The following is a 23,626-nucleotide window of genomic DNA, read 5'->3' as shown; positions in this document are numbered from 1 at the left end:
ATATCAATCTGCTTAAGGAATGGAAATCCTGGGCTCCACCCCTTAGTCAGCAGTGCTTTGTGCGTGCTGTGCAAGAGGAAGATGATGAGGGTGAGTTACCATCTGTAAAATACTCTGTTATTTCACTCTCACCCAGCAACAGGAGTTGGAGGCAATTATTCCTTCAGATCTTTTCAAAGAACAACCAAACTTGGTGGAACAAGATATTTGTCTGAAGACCAGTGTTTCCATTCGACAGCGAATGTATCGTATCCCAGAGAAGATGTCTCCTGTGTTAAAGGAGGAAATTGAGGTCATGTTGAAGCTGGGCGTGATTGAATCATCCACCATGGAGCAACCCAGTGGTTTTGGTGATCAAGAAAGATGGGAGTATCCGTTTTTGCATTGACTTTAGAAAGGTAAATGCTCAATCAGACTTTGATGCTTACCCATTACCAAGGTTGGATGACCTCATTAAATGTGTTGGCCAGGCTAAATATATAAGTACTTTAGACCTGTGCAAGGGATATTGGCAGGTCCCTTTAACGGATGCTGCTAAGCCTTCGACTGCTACAAAAAAAACTAATAGTCAAAATTTCCTTGAATAATTTGAAGTTGTGTTCTACAGAAAAACACAGTAATAGGCATTTTAGATTTTCAATTGATTCAAAGGCGTTAGAGTAAAGGTCTGTTTGCTTTAGCGTCTTTGTAATGGGCTTTCTGAAAAGCATCAGATGCGAACGCCAGTGTTGTTACTACTTAGAATGATTCCCATGTGGAAAGATTTGCTGATCAAATAGGAACATTAAATGGTAAATGTATTAATTCATAAGAATATGATTGTTGTTGTCACCATTTGCTTCCCTGGTCATGGTAGCATCAATCATGAAACCTTGCAGATATATACCCAGTCCACCAGATTATAACTTCTTAGTCTTGATGTTTGAATCAGTGTAAAAAAAACAAAAAAACATTGATATTTCATAGTGCTTTATTAATGGTCCTCTCAAACATCACAGTTGGCTGTCGAATGTCTCTGCTTACTGTGAAGCTCACTACAGACTCAAAGCTCAGTGTCAGTCGTCACTGCTGTGACCTCAGATTCACACAGAGGATGATCAGCATCTGCTTACGTAACAATTATGATCAGACCAAAAAGTACAGTTCAAAGACAACAGGTATTGTGGATTAATGTATTAAAAATCAATTGTAATTGTTTACTCACCTTCTATACAGATATATCTTTCTTAGTTTGGGGTACTATTTATAAATCCTTTAAGAGGTTAGCACTGGTTTAAGGTGGTGCTTTTATTTTTTAAACATAGTTCTTAAAATCTTCAATATCTTCATGTAAAGGCTTATCAAGCTGTTTTTTTTTTATTTTCTTGTAGAGTGAAATTACAGACATCACTGGCATCCAGCTTGACTAGAAAACCAACCAAAGTTTAATGATAGTTCAGCTGCTGCAGCATTTTCTGTCAACATTAAGAATATTGTCTGGTGATTATATTTTGCTAAAATGTTCTCACCTGAGTGTTTAAGATCATTTGTATGGAATGTAATGTCAACCTTAGCCATTTGGAAACATTTACACACTTTACAGAGGAAAATACTTGAAGGGTGTGTAATCATACTTTAAGTGATTATTGGCTTCCAAAGTGTAGGGAGGACATTTTAAGATATTTGGGTTAGGGTTAATTTATAGCAGGAGATGATATTTTTATTGAAAAACTGATTTTGAGAAAAAGTCTCAAGTTAAGCCATCTATCAAATACAAAAAGCCTCTTTAAAAAAAAAGTGCAAGGAAAACACAAGGTCACATACACAAAAACACCAAATTAAATATGTTAGGGGAAAAAAGAACACAAAAGGTAAAGTCCCTTTTCTTCCTGCAGATATTTTTGGAAATGAAACTGATCATCTGTCTGCCACAATGGTGTTATGCTTGCTTTTGTGAGCATAGACTGCAAACACCTATGTGTTTGCAGTCAGTTGACAATGATATTATGGCTGAGGGGTCTGCACAGACAGATGACGCATGAAACAAAAGCACAGTGAGGAAATCTTGACACGCAGATCCAAAAAGGTCATAAAGTAAAAATTTCATAACTGGAGAAAATATTTAGAAACATGTCACTGTGACTGAACTCCAGAGCACACCATGAAAGGCCAACAACAGACATGATAAAATAACATCACACAACTTCCTGCTGGAGTCATGGTGACGTCTCCAGCCAGACCATTGTTAGCTCAACCATCAAGATCCGTCACTTTCATGTTTTCACAGGAAAAAATTTAGCTTTAGCTCCTCGTCCCAGAATGACGTCAAACAAGCAAAGCCTCAGATTAGGTCACATTTTCTGTGCTTAAAATTTTACATTTGAAAGGTGTTAAATTTATATTATATTTACTATTGAAGCAGAGACTGATGAAATCAGCATAATTAGCTCCTAATTTCTGATCATGTCTCAAACCACTGTGACTTTCTAAACTGCCATTGTCATGGCATTCTTGACCGTGATGGAGGATTTGTCTGTTAGGAGTCTCGTATCTTTATTCATGCTGTGTTGGAGTTCTGACTCTCTGATCTGTTGTAGAGCATTTATGTTATGTTTATAAGTGACTGTTCAGTTTTGCAACAGTGGACACAGCTAGCTAAAATGTTAGTTGCACAAATCCTACAGCACAAAGCATAAATTTTAGTTCTACTGTTTTAGAATTCTCTTAGATATTATATTTCTATTTGTACCTTGTTCTCTGTTGTCTGCGTTTTACTTTGCTCCAGTATGTTTCTTGTTTATATAAATGGTTATTGAAAAAAAGAGAAAGGAGAGGTAGTGAAGTTACTGCTTAAACAATCCCAAAATTAAAGCATGAAAATGAACAGATTATTTGAAGAATTCATAACAGTCGATGACCAAAACTTCAACACAGATGTCAAAGTTTATTCAGCCAGAAGATTACCAAACGCCCAAGAAAATTATCGCTTTCAAATTTATCCAGAAAAATTATTTAGGGGAAGCTAAGTGCACTAAATGTTTCCAAAGTTAGCAAAAGTGTTAAGCTAAAACCTCTGTTACTAGCACATTAGCGGATCAACGGAAATGTGCCCACCACTGCAGTTTTGTTTAGTTGGTGTTTATGAAATCAATTCTTGAAAGAATAATCATTTATTTAGAACATCTGATGTTATCAAAAGTGAAAGTAATCACTGAGGCATAATTACAAGCAGCTTCTAAGTTAGAGGCATAAAAAATGCCTCTAACTTGGATGGAACAATTTATTCTATCATAAATAAGAAGAATTCTTATTTATGATGGAAAATACAAACATATGAAACATATGTATAAGCTGCAATACTCAAGTTTGCCAAATGGCACAATTTACTTCACATCTCCAGAGAAATCCTTTAAAGAGGAATTCTTCCATAATGCAGATCATAGTTGGTGGCATTAAATCAAATAAGCATCAAACTTCACAGAATATCAAATGACAGCAGAGGGGAGAGAGAAAAAAGAAAGAGATATAGCCAACCAGAGACCAAACTTCTCAACAAGCTGCGGTCAAAGCATGTCGAAAGCCGTGGCTCCTACCTGTAAACGACTCCATGCCGGTGCAGGAACATCAGCGCAGACGTGACCTCGGCGGCGTAGAATCGGGAGCGCGCCTCATCAAACTTCCTAGACCGCTGGATTTGGAACATCAGGTCGCCTCCGTTAACGTACTCCATTACGAAGAACAGACGGTCCTAGTCCCAGAAAGTGGGAGACGCATGAAAGATGCCCTGAATTTATGATGTAGCTACAGTCGTTTATAGTGAAGCAGAATGACGGGAACAATTAGCTTTATTCCATTATTGTTTACTGAAGACATATTTGTAGGGGCTATAGTTGGCCTCCATTTATTGTTCAGGTTTTCTTCCACACTGATTTCTTCTTGGAAAGTTTTAGTGACATGACTGCAGTTCAACCTGGAAAGACTCACACAGAAAGAGTGTGGTATTAGAAAGTTTAATTGAGAAAATCTTTGGCGTTGGTAACTGCTGCCAGAGAGAATGAGCCACTGCGTATGAAGATTATAGACATGTTCCAGTTTGAATTTATCCCTAGGCTTCATTTTATTAAATTCTTGTTGTTTCATGTCTTTAGTTCTGACCAGAATAAATAAAGACATCTGAACAGCTCTATCAACAATTCCAGGTTCAGTTAAGATCTACAAATACGTCCTAATGGCAGCTGATGAAAGAACCATTATCATCTTTGTTAGTGTGACTTTGAGCTTTGACATTTCCTCCCATTACTTGCTACTGGACATGCAATTTATGAATGACTGGCACAAACCTCAGCTGGTAGGTTTGTGCCTACCAGCTATACATTGAGATCAGACACCACAGGTGTTCCTCAAGGTTTTGTATTAAGCCGGATCGGATTTAGAAGGATGTGGGTTGGATCTGTTCTGGTTCTGGTACCAAATCTGTTTCATACTCATGCAAATGACAGTTCACTGATAGGTGGACCAACACATCAGTAGGTGTGAATTAATGCATTTTTGGCCTAAAAGGTTTGGTAGATGTCTACATGTTGATCCCAAAAAGATGTACTCTAACTTTACAACGTTCAGATTTTACTGATTTATTTACTTGTATTGTTTATATTTAAAAAATCTAACATTATCAAAACACCTCACTTGATGTGTGTTAAGTTTTATGTAGAGTACAATTTTTGCAAAACATGGATTTGTAAAAAAACAAAACAAAACAAAACAAAAAAATGCCTATAAACTACAGGCCCTAGACCAGACATGTCCAAAGTCCGGCCCGGGGGCCAAATGCGGCCCGTGGTCAAATTTCATCCGGCCCGCAGCCTCTGTCATAAAATCAATAACGTCTGGCCCACACGTAGCATTAATACATTGGGCAGCAGTACTGTTACCTGCATAGGGCGGAGCTTACACACTAAATGCTGTTCCTCATTTAACCACTAGAGGGCAGCAGCCCTGTGACTCAGACCATTTGCAGCTGGAGCTCATTGAGCTGCAGAGTGACGCAGAGAGCCGCCAGCAGGTTGGCACCAGCAGCTTTCTCTTGCGAACTTTTACCGACAGCTGGATAAGGACAGGTTTCGAGAGATTCGGTTTGGTAAGAAAATGCTAAGCTTGTTTGGGCCGACGTTAGGGTTGCCACCTGTCAGAAATCAAAATAAGGGACGCGTCGTCCTAGTCTTGTGGGGTGGGGAGGGGGGTGCGACTGCGGCAGTTGGACGCAATATCGCAACACCGTGAGTGAAACAATGACTGGGGCAGCCGACTATATAAAGTACTCGGGGACCACTTCTTTATTATACATAAACATTTGTAGAAAACGGAGCAAATCGCGTTTCGTTTCGGTTCAATACGGTACGGGTTGCAACCCTAGTCCACGTCTTTGTGATAAGACATTCTCGGTTGTGAACTTAAATAACTCTCACTTACGAGACATTCTTGCACATCAGTACCACTGCCTTTGAGCTAGACCTGGCCTATGTGCTGCAGTCCAGACCTCAGTATCACATTAATGCAGCAAGTCATTTACAATAAGTCTCTGAATAAATTTTGTTTTTTAAGATCAAAATCAGTCATAAATTCAGACAAGTTTTCAGTTTTCACTCCAGAATAATAAACTTTTAAAAATCTAATCAACATTTACTAATATGTCATATTTGAAATGAGCCCTGCACTTGTTGATATGACTATTACTTGCTCATTTTTCTGTTATTTTATTTAAAAATTCTGTAATTATCGTTAGAAAAAAGTTAGTGTTAAAAAAGTGAAGTTAAGTGAATATTCAATTGCATATGATATGCATGTTTCAAATGAACCTATAGACATGCTTAAGATCGCTGAAATTAAAATAAAAAGCAAATGTAAAACAGAATGGCTTGCTGAAATGTGTTTAAATATATTGCTGTTCCATGTAAAGAACGTCCGCCAATGTCGGCCCCCTACATTTTTAACACACCAAATCTGGCCCCCTTTGCAAAAAGTTTGGACACCCCTGCCCTAGACTGTCCCTGTGTGCCGTTTATAAAGGCCAGCCCAAATCACCCCAAAGCCCTCTTGACAATATTTAACACTTTTCGTCTGGTCTTATTCTCCCCCTTTTTTGCATTAGAGCAGTGGTCCCCAACCCCCGGTCAGTGGACCGGTACCGGTCCGTGGACCAATTGGTTCCAGGCCGCGCAAGAAATAATTAAATATTAATATAAGCTTATTTTATGTATTATTTGAGTCAGGAGGATTTTTTATTTTGAAAATCCTTTAACCGGATTCTCTCGGTTACTTGCGCGCCAACACTGAGCCCACAAGCAGCAAAATGAGTAAGAAACAGATCAGGTGTCTTTGGAAAGTTTCTTTGCAAAGGGGAAAAGGCCCAGAGAAGAGACAAGGAGAATGGATTTATCCCGGACCGGTAGGTGACTCCCACATTACAAGCCCGCTCTGCGTAAGATGCGGCAGAGCGGCTTGGACCGGCTATATGTTGCGACATATAGCCGGTCGCAACATATAGCTGGTTGCGATATGTCAACAACCGGCTCGCTAATGAGGCAATGAAGCCTTCAAACTGCTTCACCATGTAGAGACCCAGCACGCAGTGCATATAAGCAACACTTCAGGTGTCATTGTCTCCATCACTCCCAGATGGGACCGTCTCGTTGCAGAGAAACAAGCTCAGGGCTCCTGTTAGTCTTTATCATGAGCTAAAATTTTCACAAAAGTAAAATGCTCGTTTTTGTGGCGCATCTGTATCTTATTTTGAAGGGATATGTAAAAGTTACCATAGCGACCAGAGTCAGAGCGTTTGGGCAGTGGTCGAGATGAGATGAGATGAGCTTGTGAGTCTTAAGTCTGGTTTAGACGGCAAGATTTAAGAATTGTTGGCCGATTCTCCAAACCTCTGTGACCACAGAGCTGATAAAAGTACAACAGTTTCGATCGGTTTGTGTGTCCAAGGCAGGAGCAACACGAACCGATTCCAGTCACAAACATCGCGATTCCAGAAGAAAATCCACAAAACCCCCAACATAGCGAGAATTTAGAATAACCAAACACGGATGACGATGTAGAAGCAATAGTGAAAGTTTGTGGAGTCATTTTAAAAGATAAAAGACGTAACAAAAATAAAAGGCGGTGGATAAAAGACAACGGGAGCAGCCGCTCTATTTGCTGCACTATGATTTGGAGGTGAGTTATGTTTTTTCATAGTTAACATTTTTAACTGAATAAACATATATAATAACGACCTTTACATAAAATAATAAACATTTCCACATATCATCTCCGATATCCACCGGACTCACAGTTGCGCGATATGTGAGCTGTTTGGGATTCCCCTCTGTTCTTACGTCACCACGCTTTCTGATTGGCTACCTGTCACATTCAGCAGGTTGTGTTCTTGTTCCCAGTCAAGGAAAACCCCACAGGCTGCGATAAAAAAGGCCAAGACAACCCAAATTGGTTATATTCAGAATTTAGCGAGAACAACAACATGCAGAAGCCTTATCTGACGGTTCACGCCCCCCTCCACCAGGCTGCAGCAAAATTTCCAAGTTTTGACCGGTCCACGATAATAAAAAGGTTTGGGACCACCTTTTAGGTGGACATTTTGGTCCACCTAAATCTTTTTCCAAAGAAACTGAAAACACTTCTGAGTTGACACTCAGAAGTGTTTTCTGAGTTGCTACCAGAAAAGTTGTTCTGGTAGCAACTTTTGCTACCAGAACATCTTCTACTAGTTACTCCTGTCCATTCAAACTTCATTACATCGCAAATTTACTTCAAGATCTTGCAAACAATCTGTATGAACAAAACTTCCTGCCCTCCTATATTTACCTCAAACCGCTCATAATGATATATATCTGCAATACCAAATCTTGAAATGAATACCAAGTTCAAGAACTCTGTTTAAGTATTTATGATGACTCTATTTTGCATTTTAACTTTTCATTCTACTTTCATTTTGTACTTGCTGTGTGAAGTGACCCTGGCTTTTTTGGAAGGTGCTTAGAAATATATTATAACTATTAGGAAGTGATTATGTTTTTTTCTGAATCAGTAGTAGAGGTTTGACACTTAATGTGATTTTTTTCTTTTCAAAGCACCTTCATGAAAGCCTTTTTGTATCATATACCTTCATAAAACACTGACTGCAGCACACCACGCCCTCTGTGCCTCCTTATTCCCTTGGTAGAGTGAAAACAACCCCTTCCTGAAGCCCACCTCCCTTTCTTCATATAGGAAATAAAAGAGAGAGAGTGTGTGTGTTGCAGACATAGCTGTGATATAAACAGCAGCATATATAAGAAACAAAGAGAGATCTGTCAAGAGTCATAGCAGGAGTAACCAGTGTTTGCACTTTAAGTTAGAGAAACATAAACTGAGAGTTTGTTCGTTGTTTCCTCCAAAACCTTAAGAAAGACACAGGAAGTGTGTGAACTAGGCTTTTATTTAAAAGATGATACATCTATGTTTAGATGGTGCATCTAAAAGAGAAAATTTTGTCTTTACCTGAGGGTCAGGTTAGAAAAACAGTTTATGGCCCAAGTCTCATGGAGCAAGAGTCTAATACTAGTCTTTGCAGGTGACCAAACACGACTATTTCTATCCGGCACACACTCTGTAACCACTTGGTAAAGTCAAACTGTGCAACTCTAGATCAGCATACACCGTATTTAATGTCACACTAAAACATTTCCTGTTGCAGGAAAGGTCAGGCAGAGATAACAGCCTGGCAGGAAGTCATTTTTTGTGGTATAAAAATAAAAAAATAAATATGTTGCTCACAGCAGCACAAGTTATTTCAACATTCAGGAACAATTATTTTTACCAAATCACCAGTAGCTCAATTTTTTGTACCTAAAACCATTCCTTTAAAATAACGTACCTGAATAAGGCCTGGATGACATGGCTAGAAACACTCCACACTTTCCTTCATTTTATCTTTTTCTGAACAAACTAATGTTCAAACTAACTAACTAATCTTTGGTTTTGCTTCATCTTTCACTGCAGCAGCCAAAAACAAAAGCATGTTTTCAAATTTAGAGAAGTTCTTGTAGGACTGAGGGATGTAATCCAACAGTGGTAACGATTCATAATTTTGATGCGTCACTCTTGACTTTAAATTATATTGTTGAATACTTCCTAAAAACAGCCACAAACAGCTGTTCGTAGAGTGAAAACCTTTTTTTGTATATCAGAAATAATTTTCAAGTTTTGCTAATAACATTTGCACTAGTGGTATAATGATACTACTGAGATAAATTAATTTCAAAAAATTACATTTATGGCAATTGGTGATTCCAATTTCTAGGCAAAAGTACCTGCATTTCATTATAGATGAGCACAAAACTGTGTTTGCAATAGTGGCATTTCCATCAAATAAAAGTAATACAGTAAAAAGTAATACAAATACAATCACATGTGAATAAGTTTGTTTTAAGTGGTTAAAAATCATATCACGTCATTATCCTCCAAACACTTTCCTGTCTTCTTCTTCATTGGTGTTAGTGACATCCCAGTAGTTGATCATGTGATGAGAATAAAAGTGTTTCTATTGCAGTTTTGTAAAATATTCTCATTTCAACACAACTGAAAAACAAACTGATTCCAGCACAAAAACTTTTTAATCTAAAAACAGGAGGGTTTTTCTTTTTGTTTGTTTTTTTTTACAAAATTGGAGCGTTTCCATTAAGTAAATTTAATTTCATAATTCCCATTTGAGCAGTTTTAAGGTATATGGAAATGCAGGTTTAAGTAATTTAAAGGCTTAAAATGAAGAGTTGGTCTATCTTGCCTGAACACCTAATGACCAGATAGCCAAACAGATAAAACATTTCCTAAAGTATTACTGCAAATCAGATTTGCAGCCTAATTTTCATGTCGTTGTTATCTGGAACTAGCTTTGCATGAGCGACCACAGTTCCCTCCGTTTTATTGACACAGAATGACCCACAGTGACTATGACTATACAAAAACAAAAGAATTTAAACGGCTAATTGACACACAGCATGAAGTTGAAGTAGACATTATTGTAGGAACAAGACAAAGAGCTGAAGCTGTCACTTTAAAGCGGGGGGAGTCAGGATTGGGTGTTACATAACTGAGCAATGCTCCGCCTCTTTTCTCCCTCCACTTTAAACAGGATGCTCAAATAGTTTGTTTAAATGTCCCGACTGGTCCCACCCAATCAAACATGAATAAACATTTCCTGACTGTAATTACAAATGTACAGATACTAGCTTCCCCTCTGCTGATACACACACACACACACACACACACACACACATTCCCTGTTCTATAGGCCCACAGCCAGATGATCCACAGACAATAATGTCTCGATGGTTATCTTGGTATTGTGTGTACGTGTCTGTGGTGTTTGTGTGCGCCATGCCCTCAGAATGCCACCCTGCTGAAACATATGTCGCCACGTCTGAACTTGCAGCCTTATATAACCAATAACGCACGCTGTTTACTGTCTCACACACACACGCACGCACACACACACAGAAATGTTAAGGAAAGGCTGGTGCTGTCATATCTTTTGGCAGAGAAATACTTTAACAATGACGTCAACCCACATGGTACATCTAGAGGTATTATGCTGGTGAATCTAACTTTAGTAACTGAACAGTTTGAGAGGGACGACACTTTTTATTCCAAATTAGATAGATTCATTTGTATACCAGAAAAAAGCTCCTGGAAGAGTTTCCAGACAATCATGACATGCTGCTGCACTGTGGTTGTCAACCAAATGATGCTGATGATAAACTACATTTGATTTTGTTTCAAGAAATATAACATATGAGGATTTATAGAACAAAACTCAGAATGAATATAGCTAACCCTACAGATTTACTATATTTTTATATGACAAACATATTTCTTCTTATTGGAAATAGCATTTACGTAATTTTCTTAGAAGAATTATTAAATAAACCACACTGCTTTTACTTTGTTGAATTATGTTTTGAGACACAGCCTCTAAATTATTACTATTACAAACAAACTTTTTGGTTAAATGAAAATAATTTGACATGTCTGATTAACTGTATTTATAGATTTGTACTATTATTTATTTACTATGCTGGTTTTCTTCCTTAGACATTAAGGTTTGTGTTTTTACAGTCTGTTTAAAATCAGCCTTCAGTCCATTCCATTCAGCTAGATATATTTTGAAAATCAAGAAATAAATTAGCCTTCAGTTGTAAGTAGCAGTGGTAGTTAAGCGGTAGTTGCAGGGAGTCTTAAAACTTCTTAAAAGGGATTTGTTGACTAAGTGCTGTTACCTTAGTCAGATTCTGTTATGTTGACTTCTATTTTGGACCCAGCTTATCATTTCGAAACATTTTTGTCATTCTTATAAATAAAATAATAGTTTTTTTTTTATTCTAGTAAGACTCCATGTCTGCTGGTTGCCATGACTTTAAGGGGTTTGGAAATTTTGGTAGTCTGTTGGAAGACTTTGTCACACGACACACATTTAAAAGCCTATAAAATACACAAAGAAGTCCAGTTAGCAATACTAGACATGCTAATGAAAGTTGTTAAAACGGTTTAAAAAGTCACGTTGCTTTTGTTTATAAATAATTACTGCCTATTCCTGCCTTGTTGAATTACAAATCATTTTAATGCCGAATAAAGTGACTTTTGATATATAATCAACATTATCTCTAAAGAAGCCTCCCTGTCATGATGTGAGGTGGTGAGGGAGGACGCAGGCAGACCCAGGTTGAAGTGATGATGATGATAATTTAATCACAATAATCCACGGAACAGGACAACAGGGAGCAAGACGTAACACTACGGCACAGGGAAACTGGCTGTTACACACGACGAGGATCCGACAAGAGATGAAGACAATAGGTGGCACTGAATACACTGGGAGGGTAATCAAAGAAACGAGACACAGCTGGGAACAATCAAAAGGGAAGACAGAGACTCACAAGGGAACAGGCTAATAAACACAGAAAAACCTCAAAATAAATGCACAGAAAACACAGATCACAACACTCTCACTAAACTGCTAGCTCAGATTTAGCAGCTGGTGCTGGCAGAAATCTGATACAAAAATGAAGAGTCATTCAGAAACTTATGTCATCATCAATCTGGAAAATACAAATACAGTAGAGGGTGTTGGCAATAGTTGGAAGAGTACAGATGATTTCGATATTATATATTTTCACATCAGCTTATACAACACCGAGGCTAATAACAATATTCCTTTAAAAATCTTTCAGATCAGAAAATATCGATATAAGTGATATTTAAATTGCCGTTTGTCCTCGTCTGTTCCTGTTTTGCATCTTTATGTAATCAGTAGAAGTTCAACATTATCAGTTGTAAAATTTTGTAAGAATGTCATTAGAAGAAGCTCACCAAACAGAACTGGAGATCAGAAGAGATTTTGTAGGAAAGTAGGTAAAGTGAAGATGATTTTAAATTAGAAAACTATTAAAGGGTGGGAAAAAAATATTAAATTAAAGAAAAATAGTGAAGCTGCTCTTGTAAACCATACCATATTAGCACAAATGTAATAATTGATGTGTATTAAGTACTTTTCTACAACATGGCTGTCTTTTCAAACTGTTATTTATAATTTTAATCTAATCTGAAGATGATCATCAAACGGAAGTTATGGAAAGTCCTCTTAAAGCACGAGGGGTTAATTTGAGAAGCTAATGCAATTAAATCGAGGTTAGATAACAGTTACGTTGCAGTTCTGAAATTATGAAAGTTTTCCAAAGCACAACCAAATATGTGTATTATTTCCTAAAAAAACTGTAGACTGTTTTGTTTTGGTAAATATGAGCACGGTGTATAAAGTTACAATAAATACATTCATCATAATCACTCAAAATGGTGGAGAAAAAAACAACAACAGGAGGGTTTGAACTTTTGTCCATGTACGAAGAAGAAAAAAAGGAAAGTGAATTGCTGCCCTATTTTCCTCGGAACATTACAAGCCATTACTGTTTGGCTGCTGGCCATTACCACACAGAGGCCACAGCAAAGATGCACTGAGTGATTTCACTCAAAGCCTCCAACAGTCTGTTTGTGGTTTAGATCACATTGTTACACACAAATAAATATGTGTTTTAAAACAACTCAGAGCAAAAGCAATAAATAAATAAAAATGAACTCCTAATTGTCTTTGAGCCCTTCTGGTGTTACTTTAAAATACAACATCTAACAATGATGTATCTGAATGGATGTTTGGGTGTGCGGCAAAAAACGAAGTAAAACAGTTGTTTTTAGTGTATAACTCTGACAGATGTAGAGTCTTTACTCTACACCTAAAGAAAAAAAAAATTTTATCTGAAAAAAATTATTTCAGATCCCCTGGAAATGTCAGTTTCTTTTAATTTGTAGAAGTGTTTTGGAGTCAGCCCCTGCTGGACATCAGAGGAACTGCATGCCACACTGAATACATGTAAACTATTGAATAATAGTTTACTTGTATTCACATGTAACACATGTTGTCACGTGTCCAGTTGGTGCCACGGTGGAGAGAAAAAGCATTAGGCCAATCAAATGTAATCTTTTTTTGTTTGTCCCACTTTAATGTAACAAAATAAAAATATTAGACAAAGATAACCTGATAAAAAGAAAACAATTTTCAAATAATGAGTGCATGAATTTCTCATCCAGTGAATCACAAAACAGAAAGCCAGAACATCTGAAGATCTGACAGCTTCTGTAAAAGTCACTGTTTGCTAGTCAAACCTGACATGCAAGAGGAAGCCGTGGGGTGAAATCCACTGTTGACCAAAAACACCTGAAACACTCAAATACTACAAAGACATCCTGATGATCTCTGAGACGTTTGAAAATAACAAATAAAATCTTAGAAACTGACCAGACAAAAGTAGTCTGTTTATGGAAGGTGAGTGTCCCATTCCACCAGGCAAAGAGCATGCAGCGGTAGCAAAGCCGTGTTCTGGGCTTAACAGAACGAGGAATTCATGAACGAGCTTGTCTGACCATTGACTTACTTGGGTTTTGCAGCATGACAGTAGTCTAAGTCACACCAGATTAATTGTGTTTCTTATTTAATGGAATCACCACAATTCAGAAATTATGTGTTTTATAATTATCTGAGTATCAACGTTTTGCACTAATTTTTAATGGAAATGCACCAAATTAAGAGTGACGAAAAAACAGAAACACTAAATCTGTAAGGAAGGAATCACTTTTCACAGCAATGTTACATGTTCCTCTTCATGTCTGTGAAAGCGAGGTTTGTACTCATCATATATTTTGCCACATTTGAACCCCAGAGCTTCACTAAGAAATACGGCTTTCACAAAGGTCTCAGAGGAGGTCAATAATGCGTCGATTTTTACAGGCTACTAAAACAAGAAAACAAAAACTGAAAAGAAAAAAAAATATGGTGACTTTTTATCACATTTGCAGCACAGGTTTTGTGTTCTTGAAGGTCCTGAGACATATAAATGATCCAAATTCAAATCTTCCAGCACTGTATTTCTTAAGAATAGTCATTACTGGTGGTGTACCAGTGAACAAAAACCACAATTTTAAATAAACAGTTTAGTATATTTTCAGTTCACTTTGATTTTAATCTTAGCTGTGAGGATAATTACTGGCCTAACCTTTCTAGAGGCACTGAGAAACCTCAATGCTTCACCTTCAACACAAAATCATTCCAACATCTTGTAATAAGAACTAATAAAACTAATAAAATTTATCCAAATATTTAAAAACAGGTGAAGCAGAATAAGAGTGATATTGCCAGACAGGCAACATCTCTCTATCAAAGACAGAACACTAATAAATGCTGCTTTTGGACAAAACTGTGTCTCAACACTCCTAATCCTGCCACAGATCTGTGACTAACTCCAGTGGAATGCAGCTAGTACAAGATGAAGGAAACGCAACTGGAATGAGGCTCCTTACTGGGCAGCATGGGCTCAGCTGAGACCATTCAAATATAGAATCAATATAATAATGAGTTAAAAAAAATACAGAAAAGATTGCTATAGGTAATAAAAATAAAGGTTATTTGATAATCTGGTAATCAGTCCACCTCACAGCACAAAGGTATGAATGTTCTCTGATCTGCTATCTCTGTGCTGGTTAAGTAAGTGAACGTCTAAGTAAAGGTCTGAGGACCATGCTATGTCAATAAGACTCCTGTCAAGGATGAAATTACCAAAGTGTTTCTGTACGCTCCAACTGAAGCCCCAGAGCAGCAAACAAATCTGAACTAATTGAAGAACTTTAGGAAAATAAAAAGAAAGAAAATACATTAAGTTGGGTAATTTCTGTGTACGTAACATCATATTTTAACACTTTTTTTCATAGTGAATTTAAAGAACAATGTGAGTTGTTCATTGGATCAAAGCATGGTTTCTACTGGATATTCATTAGCTCGAAGCTGGATATTGGATATTCTGTCTTTTAAGGATGTGTGTGTTTTTTTTGTGTTTTTTTTTACATCACTTAGCAACAGAGAAACGTTGTAGTGTTCATTCAGACACGTGCATAAAGTGAAATGGGATGAAATCTCTTACTGGCCTCTATTTGGTCTTCAATGATGAATAGCAGACTGGCCACCATTGTAGTTCTTTCTTACAACCTTAGCATAATTTACAATTGATTAAACTGATTAAAATCACACAAATGTTCAACTATTTTCAGTTTCTGCAAGACATCTTGGCAAAAAATAAAATAAATCTTTCCTCCTATTTCATAGAGTTGATAAAAAAAAAATCATAATTTCACTCCTTATGTTTGATTCAAGAGATTATGCACTATGCTCCCAGATTCAGTAAAAAACTTTAAACACACTGCTATTATATTAAATACAATAGTAAGTTGTTGCTAAATTAACTCTTGTTACAAGTAATCAACTATAAAACAACATCCTTAGCAGCACAATAAAATATACATATTTGTTTGAATCTAATTTTACTTTGTCTATCCTCCTCTATATTCGGTTTACTTGTGACACGCTCTTTGCAAATAACGAAATAAAACAAACGCTAGCTAAACCATTTTCTGTTTAGCTGGCATTATTTGGAGTGCTAGTATAGCTAAATAGGAAATGAGAGCTGTTTTATTCCTTGCTGCTGTGTGAAACAAATTGCTGTGAAAAAAGACTTTTTAGCTCTGTATCAGACTGACGCGGAGATGCATTTCTCAAGAAAAATGCATCTTGAAAACTTTTGAATGTCTGACTTTGTGTATTTTTGGGAAGTTGTGAACATGTGATGTAAAGCTTTTGTATTCTCCTGATGCTTATGCATACAGGAAGCCAAGAAAATGCCTGATATTTATCCAATCACATTTCACATATTAACTGTGAAATGTGATTGGACCCTGAACTTGAACATTCAGGGTTCGAGTAGCAACTTTTGTTAAAGTCACTGGTTTTAAAGATTGTGCATCAAGGCTGGTTATAAATAAAAGCTGCTGATATGGTAGATAGAGTTCAAACTCAACATCAATGACTCAATCAGCTTTGTTTTGTTTTGGTTGGATTTTGTTCCGCCTCAGTCCTCTGTATGAACCTCCTCATGTCCCTGTCTGTCTTTATCTGTTCATCTCTCTGCATCGCTCCATCAGTCTGTCCCTGTCCTGTCACAAGCTGCCCAGAACAAAGCCTCCCTAATGCACCTGGTTGGTTTCTGCTCGCCTCTGCTTCCTCTGATGTTCACCAATTACACTTTGTTAAAAAGAAACACTCTCTCTTCACTGTGCTGCATGTGGTTCCGGACTATTCTGCCCCGTTTTCGATCAGTTTATCGTCTCGCTTTTTCATCATATCAGGGAGGGAAGAAAAAAAAAATCAGAACCAGCTGTCCCTTTCTTTGTCCTTATTTTCCTCTTGTTGCTTTTTCTGTCGCTTTCTTCCCTGACATCGGTGTGAGCCTCAAAAAAGAGGCCCAACACGTTACAGTTGCATAATGTTATTTACATTTCTCTGTGGTAATTAGGCCGATAGGGGAACGGCTGCGATCCCACAGTCGATTAAGAAGAATGAGAAAGAGGAGGAGGGACATGGAGGGGAAGGTGTAGGTAGGGCAAAGGTCACAGAAAGTACAAACACTTTTAAATGAGTGACGTCACGGGGAAACATAATGATTTCTTCTGAAGAGGGGGCTGTTTTACATAAAAATTAATTTAGAAATCCACATTTGATTTCAAATAGTCTTATCTGGCAATAGGAAAACATTTGTATAAAGATTTTTAGTGTTTCCTTCAAAATGTCTTGAAGAGATGAACATAATAGGCCTTCCTGCTATTCAGCATCATGAATGTGTGAGAAACATACAGGAGCAGCGAGTTCTGCCCCAAGGTTCTCCAGGAGATGCAACAGGACAAAAAGATTAGGAGAGGGAAAACAGGTGGCTCCATGGGTAAACAGGTAAATATCAGTGAAAATATTCAAATTTAAATTAAATTCTGTAGATTCAGAGTGCTTAAAGCAATAGTGTTAAAAGTTTTTGTCATGTGGGCCAAAAGTAGTTGAGAATTTAAAAAATAAATAAATAAAAAAAGAAAACCTGCAAACTGTATTTCAACTTGTTCATCTTTGTCTGGATTTTTGTGGGGGAGTTTTTTTTGTAAAAGGAACAGTGTATGGCTAACTGTTGCTTTATTGTGCCAAATTTATTCACTATGATGTTTTTGGTCCCAAAAAAGCAAAAACCTGGACGAATACTTTGCGTTGAGTCTTATATTTTTCATTTTAATATTTTGTCTGTATGTTTTTTAAATGGCCTGGCATCAGAAAAATTTCACCCCAAAATAGATTTCAAACATGGATCTACATCCACTGCCTGAAGTGGCAAACCAAGTTTAGACTGTTCTTGAATCTGTCCACGCAGAAATGTTCTGAGGGCCTCAAATGGCCCCACAACCGAACTTTGAACACACTTGGCTTGCAGTAAGCTGAGAAACGTTGCTTTTTACTATAAAGTCATGGATGTTTTGAATTGAATTGGATTGAAATGAACTTCAATATGATATATTTAAAGGTACAATGCTGAGGTGCATTCACATCTCATGGGATGTGACCAATGCCTGAAAGTTTTCATCAGTCTCTTCTCTATCCAGGGAGCACAGGGAACAGAAAATGTGGACTTGGACATTCTCTACTTGGAAAAATAAAGCAAACAATGTGCAGAAAGGCTAAGAAGAAAAATCATCCAAATTCTCCGTTTCCAGAAGAAGACAACCTGACAAGAACAACTGGTAGACATCTTTGCTACCTGGAACAAGTTTGTTGAAAACATTATTACATGCTACCTCTGCTGGTGCTGAGGTGGAAACATGGCTGGGATTCCAGGACCTGGCAAAGATCAACCAGATCTGAGAGGAAGAAATCTGAATTTAGTTTGACAAGTAACACAACAAGAGTGATCCAGCTCTGAACTAAGGTCACTGAGGGAGGTAATGAGGAAAAGCAAAGCATGTGTGTCAATCAGAGATAGAAACTAAAGAGGTCAGACAATATGGGTCCCACATGGGTTTGTTTGCAGTTTCCATGGTGGCCCCACATGGGTTTGCCCATTTAGGGCCACCACCTACATGGGCCCTACATGGCCCCACATGAAATGGAATAAATCCAGGTGTGCCTCATCTCACAGTCTAGTAGAACAATTTCATACTGATTTAATGTAAATGGGTCACATGACCCAGAAGCTGTAGAAAAAAAATACTGAATTTTGACCAAAAAAAAGATGCTAAAATAATATCAAAAATGTTAAAATGCAATAAAAATGAGTGTACCTCATCTCTCCAGTCTTGAAGATCAGTTTCACACTGATTTTGAGTCAATAGGGCACATGACTTGGTAGTTATTGAAGTTATTAAAATTATTAAAAATATTGAGTGTGACATAAAAATTCACTAGAGAACAGTGTGTCTCGTGTAACAGCATGAATTTTGTGTCAGTTGGTCACAAGGCAAGATATATATTTACATTTGTTTCTTAGGAGTGTTTGGTTTGGCAATTTGTTGGCAGTCCCTAAGTGAACCTTTTAGCGCTTGAGGAGGCAGCGGTAGAGTACGGTTAGCCGAAATTAGCGTTCATAAATCAGATCAACCTTGAGCTAGGCGCAGCTTACTCTGCGGAGCTCGAAGACCCAATATCCAACTTGAAAACAACTTTGCTGCGGTAGTTAATGGCACAAACCTGCACTAACAGAGCACTAACTAAGTAGCCCACTTTTGTTTGTTTTGGAGCAATATGGGGGGCTGGTGAGGTCATTGGCCAAAATTATAACTTTTAACATCTCGAAAATGAAAGCTGCACAAACCTGTACAAGCAGAATACTAATGAAGTAGCCCACTTTGGTTTGTTTTGGAGCAACCAGTGCTCCAAAACAATGGTGAACTCTGGATGACCTACAAATAATTTTTAATATCTCAGAAACGAAACCTGCACAGACGAAAATTTTAACGGCATAAACCTGAACAAACGGAGCACTAACCACTCAGACTATTTGCTGGATTTTTTGACCTGGGCGGGATGTCAGCTTCACACAGCTCTGGTTACGCAGCTCAATGTGAAGCGCAGGAATAACTTGTAGTGGCGCTTTCAGAGGGGCGATGAGAATGATTTAACTTTGTGAACAAAAAAATTACATGTGGTGTTTACATCTCAACACGCTCCCCCGCGTGTTGAGATGCTTATAAGCAGTTTATGTATGTGCTTGTGGTTGACGAAGCGTTAGTGGTTACCAGCACTAACCTCATCATGCAGGTTCACCCCGGTGAAGAGCTTTCACGCTGTCCTCAAAGTCACACACCACGCTGGTTTTATATTGTTATATTATTCTTTTTAGTATTATTTTTCTGATTACACGATGCACCAAATCATATCAAATGCTTTGTCCACGTAGCCAGAGTTAATGCGTGCAGCCACGCGGAGATCATACAGTTACTGTGGACTTATTAAAAACTCAACACATATGAAATGGAAGACCTGCTAAAGTCACCTTAGAAGCAATAATTGCGCATCTCTGCGCAGTGCAGCGGATTTAAATCTCGTCCAAGGCTGTATGAGGCCTGGAGCAGAATTTGACTTAGGGGCCCCTCTTGCTGCTAAAAACATCAGCACCTCTAACAGCTTCTGTGTTAAGTAAGTTTACTAATTTGCATTTGTGAACAAACGGAGCTCAAACTCAAAGATAAACTCTCAGAATCAGATTGTAGCTATGGTAACAAAACAATCTATGAATATTGTTCTTTTAATTTTTACAAAGTAAACTTGCCAGCTCCTTGAAAGCTTACATTTAAATGTTAAACAATTTAAAATATTTTAATCTATGTATGTAAACCATTAAATCAAACTTAGCAGCATTGATAATCTCAGTAAACAAATGTTACATTTATGTGTCTGTGGTCTGTGTTAAAATATTAACATTTATGAACTCCTGAAGCCCTGGGAGGCCTTATGAAGCTGCTGACTTAATTTGGATTAAACAGAAGGGCAAATAATTGATATTAATTTTAATTGTATTTTTTTTATTTATTTTTAAGACTAGTCGTGGGTTTAAATACTGTTTCACTGTCAATGTTTTCCTGTATAAAGTGTCAAGTTGAGAATTAACATAATTACACAGTAATATTATTACATTTCCTGTTTGTGTAACCTTGATAATCGTGATCGATCAGTATAAATCAGTTCTGCGTTGTGTGAATAAGGGCCAAGAGACAGGATGAGATGAAACGTTTATCTGTGCAAAACAGAATATGGACTGATCAGGAATCAGGTTCATCACAGCGGGCACAGCACCTGACGCCCATCTCATGAACTGGGCAACAGCCGTATTTAATACATTAATATTAGACAGAAATACAAAGAAATAAAACAATATGTACCTGTGTGAAACAAAATATGGACTGATCAGGAATCAGGTTCATCACAGCGGGTACAGCACCTTACGAGGAACAGCATTTCATGTTAGCAACAAGCTAACATAACATTTTACCGGAGCGTTAAACTCAGTGAACCTACCTAGTGCCCATCTCTCATGAACTGGCAATGAGATGTCTGTGTTCACTATATTTAACCATGCCAACCACCAGAAGAGGGTGCTGTTTCTCCCTTTACACATGAACCCAAATTTGGAAGTAATGATAAGTGGAATTCTATACAATGGGTGCGTTCACACTGCAGCCTGAAGTGACTGAATTCCGATTTTTTTGACGTATTGCGACCTGTATCCGATCTTTTCATGGCAGTGTGAACATCACAGGTCGGATTCTTTTCGACTGTGACCCATATCCGATACGTATCTGATTCAAATGCAACCTAACGTCCAGGTCGCATTCATCCAAACTCAACGTCACTGTTTCTCAACAAATCTCACTATTCTGCGTCCTGATAAGCGCAAGTGGGAAGAAAAACAACAACCATGACGGATTATATGAGGATTAAGTTGTTTATATGCTGCTCCGGCCGGACAACNACTTCAAATATGTAAGCTAAGCGCCCCCATTAGCCTCCATGTTTACTTCCGCAAACACTGAGCACTTCTTCTTTTTATGGCAGTTGGCAGAACACTTAGAACGCTGACGCTATTGCGCCCTCTACTGCGCATGCGAGACACTTTCAGGTCGTTTGCCCGTTTACACTGCAGAACGCATACAGGTCGCATTTACTGGCAGTGTGAACGGCCCCGGCAAAAAAAATTGGAATTGCGAAAAAATCAGAATTGAGTCACTTCAGGCTGCAGTGTGAACGCACCCTATGTTACATCTGCTTAACATCTTTTACTACAAAAACACGGTGGAGCGCCGGTGGACCGCCTCGGTTTCCTGACCACCAGGTTTAGCAAGTTTTCTGGGGGAAATCCTGCACAGGTTAGTTGTTATTTTTGGCAATATTTTTATCTTTGGTACCCAAAAATTTTAACTAAGGGTCCGTATGACTACGTCAACATAAAAATCAGCAGCAGGTGGCAAAATTATGTGTTTTTTTTTTTTTTTGTGACTTTCACAAATCTGATTACATTACAACAAAACAACATCCTGTCAGGTTTAACAGAGGGACACCGAGAGCCCCGCCGCAGCGGTGGGACCAGTGTAGGACGGCTGGGACAGACGGGTCGTCTGGATCTCGCTACCGATGGGACGACCGCGGGCTGGAGCTGTAGAGCGGGGGCGTGAGGGGCCCCCGGAACGTCCGTGTCCGGGTCTAGAGGCGAGCCTGCAAGGCTGGAGGAACCCTCTGCCGGTGCCGGGGCACCGGGGCCAGTGGGAGCCCTCCATGGCAGGCCACGAGTGCTGTTCGGTCGGATAGTGTGGTGTGTAAGATGGGCGTGGGGAGCCATCCACCGGAGCTCCAGACCTCCGGCGGGGCACCTAGGCGGGGTCAGCCCGCCGACAGTGCTCCGTCTTCGGCCCGGGTCCGGGGAGACTCCGCCGCTTTTATTCCGTCTTCCGCGGGGCTCCGGCGCGACCAGGGGAACCCCCAGGGCCACCGGAGGGACCGTGGAGACTCACCGGCCGAACGAGAACCCGCAGCGCGAAAGCCCCGGTCCTCCAGACCGAAGTGGGACTTAAAGGTTGTTGGTTTGTTGTCAACACTGACATTATTCTGGACTCTTTAAAAAAGAAAAGAGTCCAGATTCTCTTTTGGAGGGAAAACAAATTTTCCCTCCAAACTTTAATAAAAATGTTCCATGTTTTTTATTAATTTATTTATTCATTTAAATAACGTAGCATAAAAGTGATGCACTGTTTATTTTTATGACTTTATGTATTATCAATAATGCAAAAAACAATGGTAAAAGCTGCCAGAAAAGAGTCAGTATCACATATTTTTCTCCCCATCACCGTCAGTTCCCAAAACCACATAAAAAAAAACCTGTAGAAGCGCACGCATGGTTAGTGCGACTCCCTCTCTTATGACTATGACACAGCTAAAACAGAAACCCATCTTGTAGCGGTCAGAAATAAGAATTGTTCTGTTTTGTTAATATTCAGTGATTCTTTCAAGGTTGCTAAGACCAGAACATGAATATATTACGTTTTATGTTATATAACTGCTTTAAAAGGCATAATTGAAAATAGAAATCTTGTAGAAATTTTAGCAGTGCTGGTCACCGTGGAACGTCCTGGCGGCAGCTGGGCAGGTCTTCCTGGAGGCTGACTTGCCTATCACATCAGTTTCCACGTTCGGGAATAAGCGGCTCGGTCACTTCCGGTCTATTGAAAATGGCATTTTACACTAAGTGCTTGCAGGGCTAGCCCAAGGTAAAAATTAATGAGGTACATAGATCCAAAGCCCCAAAAATTAAACTGCAGAAAGGTTTTAAGACATACGCCTCGTTACACATTCACAGATACGAAAGTTACTTTCCTTACACTTTGTGACATGCATTAACTTAAGTTTATGCTACTATGCAATACTCTAGGACATTTTTCTCATAAAAATGTAATATGTGCTGTTGGGGTTGAAAGTTGTTGCTTTTAGAAAAATATGGCCGTGTTCCTTAACCCCTTAACTGACGGTACCAAAATCACCAAAAATAGCTGAAAAGGTATACCCAAATTAAATCAGCTGCTGTTCTTGAACAATTTGGAGTACATGCAAAAGCTTGGTGCTAAATTTTCTATTTTTGCCGTCAAAAATACTTTA

At 38.4% G+C, this 23,626-nt stretch overlaps 1 protein-coding gene across 1 annotated transcript in view; it reads right to left on the bottom strand.

The window, feature by feature from the left end:
* Positions 1-2,901: 2,901 nt before the first annotated feature.
* LOC106940220 (protein kinase C epsilon type-like) overlaps positions 2,902-23,626 on the bottom strand; it is a 54,205-nt gene continuing 33,480 nt past the window's right edge. Inside the window, exon 10 of the mRNA XM_015022899.1 lies at positions 2,902-3,727. Within this exon, the coding sequence (XP_014878385.1) occupies positions 3,569-3,727 (159 nt within the window). The 3' untranslated portion in view covers positions 2,902-3,568. The remainder of the gene's footprint in view (positions 3,728-23,626) is intronic.

The sequence above is a fragment of the Poecilia latipinna genome, unplaced genomic scaffold, assembly GCF_001443285.1.
Source record: "Poecilia latipinna isolate Pla-1442-1.1 unplaced genomic scaffold, P_latipinna-1.0 Scaffold3132, whole genome shotgun sequence".
NCBI classification, from domain to species: Eukaryota; Metazoa; Chordata; class Actinopteri; order Cyprinodontiformes; family Poeciliidae; genus Poecilia; species Poecilia latipinna.
Note: the sequence above shows the minus strand (reverse complement) of the source record. Positions and strands in the feature narration are given on the sequence as shown.